The sequence below is a fragment of the Lactuca saligna genome, chromosome 4 (assembly GCF_052625555.1).
Source record: "Lactuca saligna cultivar CGN05327 chromosome 4, ASM5262555v1, whole genome shotgun sequence".
Classification (NCBI taxonomy): domain Eukaryota; kingdom Viridiplantae; phylum Streptophyta; class Magnoliopsida; order Asterales; family Asteraceae; genus Lactuca; species Lactuca saligna.
The window spans coordinates 114,788,676-114,802,649 of record NC_136420.1 but is presented as its reverse complement, the minus strand read 5'-3'; the positions used below and the strand labels follow the sequence as shown (position 1 = coordinate 114,802,649).

The following is a 13,974-nucleotide window of genomic DNA, read 5'->3' as shown; positions in this document are numbered from 1 at the left end:
GAAATAAAACTTATGTTGGCCGAAATCTCCAAATGGTGACCAAGTGGTGCCACTTTAATTGTTGAATTAGCTTCCCAAGGTGATAAGTGCACATACCAAGGTAAGTGTCACCTCATAATCTTATCCTCCTCATTCTATTTAATCACAATTCGAAGAGCCATTTCCAAACTCATTTCTTAGTAAACATATTCCCTACCATTCTCTTAAATACTGAAAGTCACATTTCTCTCAAGACTCAAAACCCATTTCCTTCATTATTCAAGTTCAAAGATCCTAGGAAACATTCCTCAAATAGTTATAAGTTCTAGGTAAGTAATATTTATATTAGCTAGTGTTTATATAACACTTGTAATACTAGTCTCATATATTCACACATTATTATGTGTTATAAACTCATAGGATTCAAACACCATCACATACTCTAACTCGAAGATCATCGTTTTATCTTGTTGTCTAGTTGCAACCTCACATAAGGTGAGTTCATACCCACTACATTTTTCAAGACTTTGTCTATGTTTTAGGGTGAAATACAATTAACACACAAGAATATTTAGGTTAAAACGCAAATATTTAAATACGTTATTTTTCCATTTTTACGAATAGTGTTAAATATGCGAAACGACTTTACTTTCAACCGTGTATATTTTTACGTACAACATTTTGATAAAAATGTAAAGATATGAACAATGGTTACAAAACATACTACATTATTCTTATATATATATATATATATATATATATATATATATATATATATATATATATATATATATATATATATATATATATATATATATTGTAACATCCGGATTTTCAGGGTTATTATTGTGTAGTTTAATCTTTTGCTTAAAGGATAGACTCGAAGAGTTGAGGATCCAAATCGCCGAGTCAAGACGGGTTTTTCACACAGATTTGATGAGTGGACTCGACGAGTCAGAGGAGGGACTCGCCGAGTAGGTGTTGGGCAGAGAAGCCCTAATTTCTCGGGTTTGGGACCTATTTAAATGTCCTTATGGCCTTCATTTGCGGCCACTACACCCTGAGGAACCCTAGAGAACAGAGAGAAAGCTTGTGGTGAAAGAGGAGTTGGTGTGTTCTAGCAAGGGGAAGGATGGATTTCGTGTTAGGTTGTTTTGTGGGACTCAAATCTTCTATCATTTCGTTCAGAGCTACTGTGAGAGGTAAGGATTCATGTGCATCTTCATTTGTGTGATAGATTTCATGAATCTAGGGTTTCTTCTCTTCTTTTGGTAAGAGATCTAGAGTATGTGATGTCCCATTTGTGTGTATATCTTCAGATCTGGACCTTGAGAGGTCCAGAGAGTCCCTATTCCCCAGCTTTATGCAGTCTTTTATGAGTTTGGAGCGTAGGTGGTCATTTTAAGGGTTATTTCTCCATCTATGGCTAATTGTGGGTTGCATGAACGTAAAGTTTGATCCTTTACGTGACTTTTGAGTACTAGAAGGTTAGATCTACTAGCTGGTAAAGTGGATCTGGCCTCAAAAGGTCGAATGGGCATAGTCATGGAGGAAACTCGCCGAGTCCATGGGAAGACTCGACGAGTCGAGTTGGGTTGCCACCCGATTCGAATCCAGTGGAGACCCGTTGAGTGGAAGGTTCACTCGACGAGTCGAGTGAGGCCTTAGAGGAGTCAGAAGACGCGCATGGACTCGCCGAGTCACTCTTGTGCACTCGACGAGTCTGGTCAGAGTTGACCGTTGACTTGAGTTGACTTATGTTGACTTTGGGGTTTTGGTCAACATAAGTAATGGATATCATAGAGGGGTAAAATGGTCTTTTACCCACTACCCGATTAGAGAGGGAAAGAGAAATTTTCGATTTAATTAGGGATATTTGCCTTATGTGTTAGGCGGTGGCGAGTTCGAGATTCAAGTGTAAACGATTTTTTTTAACGAATAATTTGTTTAAAAATTTTCGGTGTTACATATATATATATATATATATATATATATATATATATATATATATATATATATATATATATATATATATATTACGAAACGTTCATTTCATTAAACAATATAAATATAGTTTACGAAACTTTACCCTTTTGTAACCCCTTGAGCAAAGGGTAAAATTATATAAAGTACATATATAATTGTTTTATAGTATGTTCGATATTATCCTAGAAAGAGGGGATAATTTCATATACAAACATTTTCATTTCAAAAACATGTACACTCGTTGAATAAATTTGTGAGACATTATTTTCATCGTACCTAACTGAGGTATACACGAAAGTCCTGTATTTATAACCGGAATCTCCGATACGAGAGTATGATACTTGTGTATAGATTTATACGGGACTGATGATCCCACACCTTGACTATTAGCTACAGTCATACCGACAGGTTATGGGTGAAAAATGTCATAAATAACTCGGTGCCTGAAGAACGACGAGGCACGCACTAAATCTTCAAAGCACGGTTACGAAAACTCACATGGGGAAACGACTATATGTATATTTTACACGAAAACACATTTCTTCAAACGGTTTTATACATGAATAAAACTACATATTACTACTTTAAGTACGGAAAACACAAGTACATTTCGGTCTTGGAACATTTAAGACTACAACTCATGTCTACGGAAAATATTGGATTTTCTGGAATAAACATTATTATTTTACAAGTGAACGGCTTACATCTCATTTATTTGAAAATATCGGATTTTTTGGAAACAAACACGATATCTTTTCATGGAAAGGCTTTGTATTTTTCCTAACAAACTCTTATGAACTCACAAACTTAAATGTTGACACTTTTTCAAACAACTTGTATTCTCAGGGAATCAATAAAACAAGTAACCAACAACTATATTTATCAAGGATGTGACTAATGTAGCCGAGGAATGGTCGTAGTGAACGACAAGTCTAAACTTACCTACAAATCATGCAAAGAACCTCTAGACTTAAAATAATATAGGAGTATTTTGTGATACGATAAAACCACACACTTAGATTATTTATGTAGCACTTACCCCTATACTCGAATAGACTCCATTGTAGGACTCTACTTACCCGGAGATCCCTACCTCCCCTAACCAAGGACACGAAGGCTGGATTGTGGAAGATCTAGAGGAGGATTCTGAAGAGATTTTAGAAGAAGAAGAGGATGAAGAAGAAGTCGAGGAAGACACCAAATCCGAATCCGAAGTATACAACCCTCTACATGTCGTCCAAAACCCCATACCGAACTTCCAGGGTCCGGTGCCTCGATGGGCAGTGGACTTGAAGAGATGGAGCCAAGAGCATGGATAATGCCCACCCTTTGGTATGGAACGGGGTTTCTACAATCTTGATAAAGGAGGTTCAACAGACAAGGCTCTTCCTGTCATGGTCTGTCGCATCGCCCGACATGGAGAGCAAGCAAGGGCATCTGCTAACCATATTATAGAGATTGGCGACAACACTAAGGTCACCGCATTCCGTCTTCATTGTCTGGATGAAGATCGTGATCGGACCCGAGATCATACTAAGGCCCTTCAGAGGGAAGTTACCGCAACTCGGGTTGAGATGAGAGAATATCGGGAACGTAAGGCCATAATGGAGAGGCATGTATTTGAGGCTGAGCACCGAGTGATGGAAATGCAAACCTTCATGACTTCATCTCATGGCCCATAGAAGATCAACCGCCACGAGTAGTTCCTATATTACTCATGTTTAGTTATAAGATTAGGTGTCTTCTTTCCATATGTAAGTACGACCCTATGAATAAGTGATTAGATTATTCCTAAGAGTTGGTATGCTGTCAAAATTTTCCCTTACATTGATGTATTGTAGACCTGCTTAAAGGTCAAAATTTTCAACACTATATATCAATGAAATTGACATTCACTTCATTTCATTGAAGTGTCCCTATTAAATTCATAAATTGATCGAAATCATGTAAATTAACTATGATAGATTTCCATCATATATCGCTTATCAAATACATTAAAGTCGGAACATAAAACACATGGATCTAAAATAATCTAGACCGTTAGCACCTGACTTGTAACCATTATTGAAAACTCATCATCGTTTCATCTTTAAACTTTATAGCAGAAAAATTCCTCCATGAAAATCTAACAGACGTTTCAACAACACAATAGCAACACCGACACCACCACCACAACCCCACGTGGATACTGCTTTCTTTCAAGCTGCTGTAACAGCCGCCGTAACCATTACCATAGCACATATTAGCTCTAACGGTGCCATTGGGGCTGAAATTGGTACTAATAGTTCTAACCTAGGTGAAAGCCATGGATGACAAAGAGGATGCTCCTATAAACATAAAGCCCAAAGCATTCTATGGTGATGGAGGTGTCATCTCCTTGACAAGGTGGTTCGAGAAGACCGAGTTAGTATTTGAAATATGTGCCTGTCCGGAAGAGAGTAAAGTCAAATTCGCAGCCTTCACAATTACCGATGGGGCCGTCTCTTGGTTGAACGGTCAGGTCAAATCACTAACACTCTTGTGGCCAACGAATTGAGATGGGAGGACCTAAAAATCATGATGCTAGTAGAGTATTGCCCAAGGGGCGAAGTACAAAAATTGGAGCAAGAACTCTGGAACCTCACAATGGAGCATTTTGATATAACAACATACACCACGAGGTTCGGTGACTTGGTAGTGCTTTGTCTCGGGATGGTCACCCTAGAAAGCAAAAAGGTGGAACGTTACCTTTGGGGACTATCCCCCTAGATCCAAGGAAATGTGGCATCTGCAAACCTTTCTACCTTCGATAGTGCCAAACGCTTGGCACGAACGCTTGTAGTTCATGGAGTCCACCATGGCTTTATGACGCCCATTCCCGAACAAGCAAAAGGGAGTGACAACAAGAGAAGACCCTGGAACAAGAGGAAGAACAAATCAATGCACGAGCCCACCAATTAACAAAAAATAGTAGTAGCCCACACTGTCACTGTCCCGACCACCCCAACACAAGCAAAGCAATATGCTGGAACCCTACCTAAATGTAACAAGTGCAACTTCCATCATGTTGGAGCTTGTCGGGAAATGCATTGAACAAACTGCAACAAGAAAAGGACACACTGTCCGTTTCTATAAGGAGCCAGCCCAATAAACAATCCCAACCACGACTATCGGAGTAAGCCGAACATGCTACGGTTGTGGGGAAACGGGGCACTTCAGGAGGGAATGCCTAAAAGCCAATAACAGGAATGGTGGGGGTACAGGGAGAGTTTTTACATTAGGGCACGAGGAAGCCCTGAAGGATCCCACAGAGGTTACCGGTACGTTTCTTCTCAATAACTCATATGTATGCATACTCTTCGATAATGGTGCAGAGAGTAGTTTCGTAAGCCACAAATTTAAACATATACTCAACCAAAAACCACAAAAACTCAATGAAATATTCATTGTATATATGGAAAATGGTAAAACTGAAATCACTAAAGACGTATACATTGGGTGCGGTCTAACTATAAACAATCATTCCTTTCAAATCGAATTAATGTCCGCCACAATAAGGAGTTTCGACATCATCATTAGTATGGATTGGTTAAGTCCTCACCACGTCGATATGTTACGTTACGAAAATGCCATTCGACTCAACTTACCAAATAAAGAGACCCTAGTCATCTATGGTGACAAACCTATCACAAGTCTCAAAATCATCTCGCGCATCAAGGCTCAGACCTATTTGCGTAAGAAGTACCATGCATTCCTAGCACACATTGTTGATAAGAATAAGGAGGTAAAGGATATCAAGGATATTTTGGAAGTCCGTAACTTTCCTGATGTATTCCCCAAAGACCATTCGGGAATACTTCATGTGCTACAAGTTAAGTTTAGAATCAACTTAGTTCCTAGAGCTACCCGCATAGCCAAGTCCCCATACCGATTGGTTCTGGCCGAAATGTAGGAATTATCTAGTTAACTAAATGAACTGCTGAACAAAGGATTTATCCGACCATGCTTCTCACCTTGGGGAGCACCATTTCTGTTTGTTAAGAAGAAAGACAAATCTTTTTGCATGTGCATTGAGTATCGTGAGTTGAACAAACTCACCATCAAAAACCGATATTCTCTACCCCAAATCGATGACCTATTCGACCAACTTCAAGGAGCATGCTACTTCTCAAAATTTGATTTGAGGTCGGGTTACCACCAGTTGTGTATCCAGGAGGAAGATGTTCCCAAAATGGCGTTTCAGACCCGCTATGGTCACTACGAGTTTGTGGTAATGCCCTTCGGATTGACAAATGCACCAGCTGTGTTCATGGACCTGATAAATCGGGTATGTCGACCTTACTTAGATAAATTTGTGATAGTATTCATCGATAACATATTGATCTATTCACGAAGTAAGGAAGAGCACAATCAACATCTACGATAAGTCCTGGAGACATTGAGGACGGAAAAGCTATATGCCAAGTTTTCCAAATATGAATTTTGGATCTGAGAGGTGGACTTCTTGGGTAATGTGGTCAGCAAAGAGGGAATACATGTGGACCCCTCCAAAATCATGGAAATTAAGAACTAGAAAGCACCAAGAACCCGACAGAGATCCACCACTTCTTAGATCTTGATGGCTACTACAAGAGATTCATAAAGGACTTCTCTAATATCGCAAAGCCACTCACCACCTTGACCCAAAAGGGTGTAATCTTCAACTGGGAGGAGAAACAAGATGCTGCTTTCCAGATGCTAAAGTAATCCCTATGCAACGCCCCTATCGTGTATCTTCCAGAAGGAACCGATGACTTTGAGATCTACTGCGACGCTTCAAATCAGGGTCTTGGGTGTGTGCTCATGCAACGAGAAAAGGTCATTTCCTATGCCTCCAGACAACTTAAGACTCACGAAGTTAACTACACCATACATAACCTCGAATTAGGAGCTATGGTGTTTTCTTTGAAAATCTGGAGACACTGTCTTTATGGCACGAAGTGCACAATCTTCACGGACCATAAAAGTCTCCAGTGCATCTTCGATCAAAAGGAACTCAACATGAGGCAACAACAATGGGTGGAGCTACTAAACGATTACGAATGTGAAATTCGTTATCATCCAGGCAAGGCCAACATGGTAGCAGATGCCCTCAGCCGAAAAGAATACTCAGGTCTTCGAGTAAAGTCGTTGACCATAACTATCCATTCACACCTATCCACCCAGATCAAAGAGGCCCAGCTGGAAGCCTTGAAAACTGAAAATGTCTCCAAAGAATCCTTGAGAGGAATGGATAAAATTTTGGATGTCAAGGGTGACGGAGCTCGTTATCTCTTGGATCAGATCTAAACACCAAAGTTCGGAGGATTCAGAGATGTTGTGATGAACGAGGCTCACAATACTGGATACCCTGTTCATCCCGTTTCAGACAAGATATACCTGGACCTCAAGAAACTTTACTGGTGGCCAAACATGAAATCCAAAATCGCTACCTATGTGGGAAAGTTCCTGACTTGCGCTAAGGTCAAGGTAGAATACCAAAAGCCCTCCGGTTTACTAAAACAACTAAAAATACCCGAGTTGAGTTGGGAGCGAATAACCATGGACTTCATCACCAAGTTACCCAAGATGACAGGTGGACTGGACACCATCTAGGTGATCGTTGATAGATTAACTAAATCCGCGCACTTCCTACCAATAAAAGAGACGAACAAGATGGAGAAACTGACCAAAACATACATTTAAGAAATCATGCGACTGCATGGAGTACCAATATCCATTATCTCCGACAGGGATAGTAGATTCACCTCACGGTTCTGGAAGCCACTACAAAAATCCCTAGGAACTAAACTCAACATGAATACGACCTACCACCCACATACCGAAAGACAGAGCGAAAGAACTATCCTAACATTGGAGGATATACTGAGAGCTTGTGTGATAGACTTTGGTAAAGATTGAGATACCCATTTACCGCTCGTCGAATTCTCATACAAAAATAGCTATCACACTAGCATCGGAGTTGCTCCATTCAAAGCCCTCTATGGCTACAAGTGCAGGTCACCTCTGTGCTGGGTTGAAGTGGGTGACACACAACTAGAAAAGGGCCAAGTTCCAGACAACACTCTCATCGACCCCGAGATCATAAGGGTAACAACGGAGAATATCGTTCAAATCTGTGAACAGCTGAAAGCATCTAGGGACCTACAAAAGAGTTATGCAAATAAAAGACGCAAACCCTTGGAATTCTAGGTGGTTGACCACTTTCTATTAAAGGTCTCACCCTGGAAGGGAATGATATGATTTAGAAAGCGTGGGAAACTAAATCCAAGGTACATCGGGCCTTTCGAAATCGTTGCTAGAATCGGCTCGGTAGCTTACAAACTCCAACTACCACAATAACTTAGTAACGTACACCCCACCTTCAACGTGTCCAATCTAAAGAAATTTTTGTCCGACGAAACTCTTGTAATCTCACTCGATGAAATTGAGGTAAATGAAAGTCTCAACTTCATCGAAGAGCTAGTGGAAATCATGGATACAAAAATTAAGAGAACAAGGCAAAGTCGTATACCAATAGTAAAAGTCTGTTGGAACGCCAAACGAGGACCTGAATTCACATGGGAACGAGAAGATCAAATGAAACAAAAGTACCCACATTTTATCCCCAACACTTGAAATCCCACTCAAAGTTTAAATTTCGAGACGAAATTCCTTCTAACAGGGGGGATGATGTGACAACTTAAAAAATTCTAGGACAAACTAGGTCTAAACTTCAACCACGTACCAGTGAATTCACAATGTAACTTGATGCAATAGAACTATGATTGTCATGAAGGATGTTTACATAAGTTATTATATGCATTATTTGAAATCCATGTCGTAATAAACCTAGGAAAGTCAAACAAAGATAAAATGGTTATTACATAAAAGAATACTTGTGCCATGCCTTTGAGATTTTGGTTGAGTGTCACCAAAATCTCCCTTCAAAGATCAAACCATAAGACCGAAATCACTAGATTATGGCCCGTTGGGACCGAAATCACCTTCAAGGGGAAACCACAAGACCGAAAACACCTAGTTAAGGCTCATTAAGGCCGAAATCCCTTCATCAGGGACCAAAATCTCTTTCTTAGGTAATGCCATGACCAAAATATACTTTGTGACTGGGGTATAAGATGATTTCAGTCATGCTAGGACTGAAATCAACCTTATGTTGGCCGAAATCTCCAAATGGTGGCCAAGTGGTGCCACTTGAATTGTTGAATTAGCTTCCTAAGGTGTTAAGTGCACATACCAAGGCAAGTGTCACCTCATAATCTTATCCTTCTCATTCTATTTAATCATGATTTGAAGAACCATTTCCAAACTCATTTCTTAGTAAACATATTCCCCACCATTCTCTCAAATACTCAAAGAGACATTTCTCTCAAGACTCAAAACCCATTTCCTTCATTATTCAAGTTCAAAGATCCCAAGAAACATTCCTCAAATAGTTATAAGTTCTTGGTAAGTAATCTTTATATTAGCTAGTGTTTATATAACACTTGTAATACTAGTCTCATATATTCAGACATTATTATGTGTTATAAACTCATAGGATTCAAACAATGTCTCGTACTCTAACTCGAAGATCATCGTTTTATCTCGTTATCTAGACGCAACCACACATAAGGTGAGTTCACACCTCTACATTTTTCAAGACTTTTTCTATGTCTTAGAGGGGGAATACAAGAAACACATAAGAATATTTATGTTAAAACACAAACATTTAAATAAGTAATTTTACCATTTTTACGAATAGTGTTAAGTACGCGAAATGACTTTACTATCAACCGCGTATATATTTATGTACAACATTTTGATAAAAATGTAAAGATATGAAAAATGGTTACAAAATACACTACATTATTCTTATATATATATATATATATATATATATATATATATATATATATATATATATATATATATATATATATATATATATTAATTACGAAACGTTCATTTCATTAAACTATATAAAATAGTTTATGAAACTTTACCCCTTAGTAACCCGTTGAGCAAATAGTAAAATTATATAAAGTACATATATAATTGTTTTACGACATTTTTGATATTATCCTCGAAAGAGGGGACAATTTCATGTACAAACATTCATTTCAAAAACACGTACAATCATTGAATAAATTTGTGAGAATTGTCTTCATCGTACCTAACTGAGGTATACATGAAAGTCCTGTATTTATAACCGGAATCTCCGATACGAGAGTCTAATACTTGTGTATAGATTTATACGGGACTGATGATCTCACATCTTGACTACTAGCTATAGTCAGACCGGCAAGTTATGGATGACAAATGTCATAAATAACTCGGCACCTGAAGAACGACGAGGCAGACACTACATCTTAAAAGCACAATAATGAAAACTCACATAGGGAAACGACTATATGTATATTTTACACGAAAACACATTTCTTCAAATGGTTTTATACATGAATAAAATTATATATTACCACTTTAAGTACGGAAAACACTAGTACATTTTGGTCTTTGAACATTTAAGACTAATAAACACTATCATTTTACAAGTGAACGGCATACATTTTATTTATCTGAAAATATCGGATTTTCTAGAAACAAACACAAAATCTTTTCATGGAAAGACTTACTATTTTTTCATAACAAACTATTATGAACTAATCAACTTAAATATTAACATATTATATGGTTACCTGCTATTACCTATTATAGTAGGTAACTATCGTAATTTGTGAAACTATTTAACAAATTAAGATTAAAAAATAATTACCCTTGCAAGTTATTTTCTCTTTATTTATGATGTTTTTCATTTATTTTAAAATGATGGAGGTGAACTTTTGTGAAAAAGAAAGGGTTAAAATAGGACCATAACTAAACTTTATTGACTATGGCTGCTTGCTTTACTATTACTGTACAACTGGTAAAGTTCAACATCGTCTGGTTGGGCTTTAACTATCCAATACAGTTGGAACCTGATCGGTTTAAATCCAACACGTTTTTATTTAAAAAAACAAAAATGAAAAGCCAAAAAGTTGGCTGAAAATAGAAAATTTCAGTTCATGACAAAGGGTAATTTCGTCATTGCAGAAAACAGTGCATTTTAAAAAGCCTAAACGAGACAAACACGAAGTCCAGCGATAAGGACTCAACTGCATGTGAAATAAAAATGGACCCTGAAACACTCTCGGCGAACTTGTTTAAGTGGGACACCAGAGCCGCCCTGGCTCCGCCTGCGTCCCGTATTTACGAACCCATAACATTACAACAACAGCCGCAGCAACCACCACCTCCTCCTCCGTCCATGGTCGCAACCTCGGCGGGGATGGGTGGCTATTTGGTCCGTGATAACAGGGATCTTGGAGGGTTGGAGGAGGTGTTCCATGCTTACGGTGTACGGTATTTCACGGCCACGAAGATAGCGGAGCTTGGGTTCACGGCGAACACGCTGTTGGACATGAAAGATGAAGAGCTCGACGAGATGATGAACAGCTTGTCCCATATTTTCCGATGGGATTTACTTGTTGGTGAGAGGTACGGCATCAAAGCCGCCGTCAGAGCGGAGCGACGCCGCCAGGAGGAGGAGGATTCGAGGCGGCGCTACCTTCTTTCTTCCGACACTACCAACACCCTTGACGCTCTATCTCAAGAAGGTTCGTGTATTTTCATACATTTTTCCATGCAGAAACATAAAAAATAATTACCTTCTGTTTGATATGCTTTGAAGTTTATCACTATTTGATAAAATTCTAAGTTTTATTGTTGTTAATTTTTTTGGCAAAGGCTTGTCGGAAGAACCGGTGCAACAAGAAAATGAAGCTGCGGGGAGTGGCGGTGGCGGAGGTGCATGGGAGATGGCGGCGATTGGGAGCTGTGCAGGAGGAAAGGCGAAGCAAGGTAACCAACGGAGGGGCAAGCAAATTCGTGTAAGGGGTAGAATCGGATCGTCTTCACAAGTGGTTGGAGGAGATGATAATTACGAGAATGAAAGTGAGGACGATCCAGAGAATGGTGGCGGTGGCGGAGTAGAGCGGCAGAGAGAGCATCCGTTCATTGTGACTGAGCCGGGGGAGGTGGCGCGTGGAAAAAAGAATGGACTTGATTACCTGTTTCATCTATACGAACAGTGCCGTGATTTCTTGATCCAAGTTCAGAGTATTGCGAAAGAGAGGGGTGAAAAATGTCCAACCAAGGTATTATCATTTTCTAATTTTCCAACATATTCATATTAATAAAGAATAATAACTTTATATAAAGATAACTAGTATAAAATTTAAAAGATATACATACTTATCTAACTTTTTATTTTTTAAAACAATGTTAAATTCGAAGTTTATTTATTTGGGCAACCAATTTTTACAACATTGTAACTATATTTTTGTTTCCTTTCAAAAGTAAACGATTTGTTTTTAGATAATTTTTTGTAATCATGAGAAGCTAGCTAGTAGACAGTAAATACTCATGACATCTATCAAATCTTCTTTTATTTAGAATTATAATTATTACCATGATTAAAGTATATATCCTGCCAATAATAATAGAAATTCGAATGATTAACACTAAATTACATAGGTTACTTTTGGCAAATTTTACCTTAATACAATTGTGTTTCCGAGCGATTTTTATTTTAGACAAATAATGAATCATTTTTTAGTAGTCTAAGTTAAAAACATGTATTCAAATAAAAATCTGTTCAATCAAATATAAAATACAAGTCCTTTTACATTAATTTTGGAAAGTTAGGTTTTTTATTATAAACATACTATCTTTTATTAAATATCGGGCTTTGCCTTTTAGAGTATTTTCTTTGAAATTTATATAGGATACATTTCTTGCATGAATTTGTCATCTTCTTTCATATTTAAATGCACATAGATATATAATGGAAAGGGTAAAGAAGTGATGATTTGGAGTGTGGTCAGTATTAAAGATTTGTATTGTCCGGTAAATTTAGAGAAAGTTGTGTGTGACAAGAGAAAGATGGAGTCCTAGAATCATTCACATGTACAGTACTTCTGCCTCACAACCAATAGCTGGATCTGTTCCCCCAGTCGACACGTGTTGTACGGATCTGCACTCCACCTACCCCTTCACCTTTTTCTAACCCTAATTCACATGTATAGTATTCATCACAAATAAATATAAATATTTGACTTGAAAGAATGAAGGATGATCTATAACTTATTAAATAAACATATCTGATTGGTTATCATATTGGGTCGGGTTTTGTTTAGGTGACGAACCAGGTGTTTAGGTATGCAAAGAAGGCAGGTGCGAGCTACATCAACAAGCCAAAAATGAGACACTACGTTCATTGCTATGCGCTGCATTGTCTTGATGAGGTTGCTTCGAATGCACTGAGGAGGGCTTTCAAGGAGAGAGGTGAGAATGTCGGAGCTTGGAGGCAGGCTTGCTACAAGCCATTGGTATCGATTGCAGCTCGACAAGGTTGGGACATTGATGCGATATTCAACACACATCCACGTCTGTCGATATGGTATGTTCCAACCAAACTCCGGCAGCTCTGTCATGCTGAACGCAGCAGTGCTGCCATGGCAGCTGCTACTGCTGCTTCGACTTCCGTCGTTGGTTGTAGCGGTGGTGGTCATCTCCAGTTTTAGGTTAATTACTGTTTGTGGGATGAACTTTATGGGCTGGTTAATTGTTTACTAAGATAATGGAAGTTTTAGTTTGAAATTCCATGCGGTGTATACGATGAATGACTGTAGTAATGCTTGTGCTTGCATCGGTGTTATAAATATGTTGGTTAGTTTATGACCTTTGATTTATTTAATTTGGGTCATTATTATTATTAAATTTCAATTATGATTTGTATTCGTATATGTTAAAAACAAATATTATTGGCGTTCGTTAGCACTATGTGTATTTGATAATACATATATGCAAAAACTAAACCAATTACGAATATGGTCATCCTTTTTTTTGTGACCGAGGTATTCATTTGTTTGACTAGGTTTATAGGTATATACACACTCAAATGGTGCGCTC

The 13,974-nt window shown here is 38.2% G+C and overlaps 1 protein-coding gene across 1 annotated transcript; it reads left to right on the top strand.

Annotated features, from left to right (window-relative positions):
* The first annotated feature begins 11,111 nt into the window (after nt 1–11,111).
* Nucleotides 11,112–13,725, top strand: LFY (floral meristem identity control protein LEAFY). The gene is made up of 3 exons (XM_078991094.1): nt 11,112–11,618; nt 11,749–12,158; nt 13,200–13,725. The coding sequence occupies exons 1-3, from the start codon at nt 11,135–11,137 to the stop codon at nt 13,584–13,586; spliced, it is 1,281 nt and encodes a 426-aa protein (XP_078847220.1). The 5' UTR covers nt 11,112–11,134; the 3' UTR covers nt 13,587–13,725.
* Nucleotides 13,726–13,974: the final 249 nt, after the last annotated feature.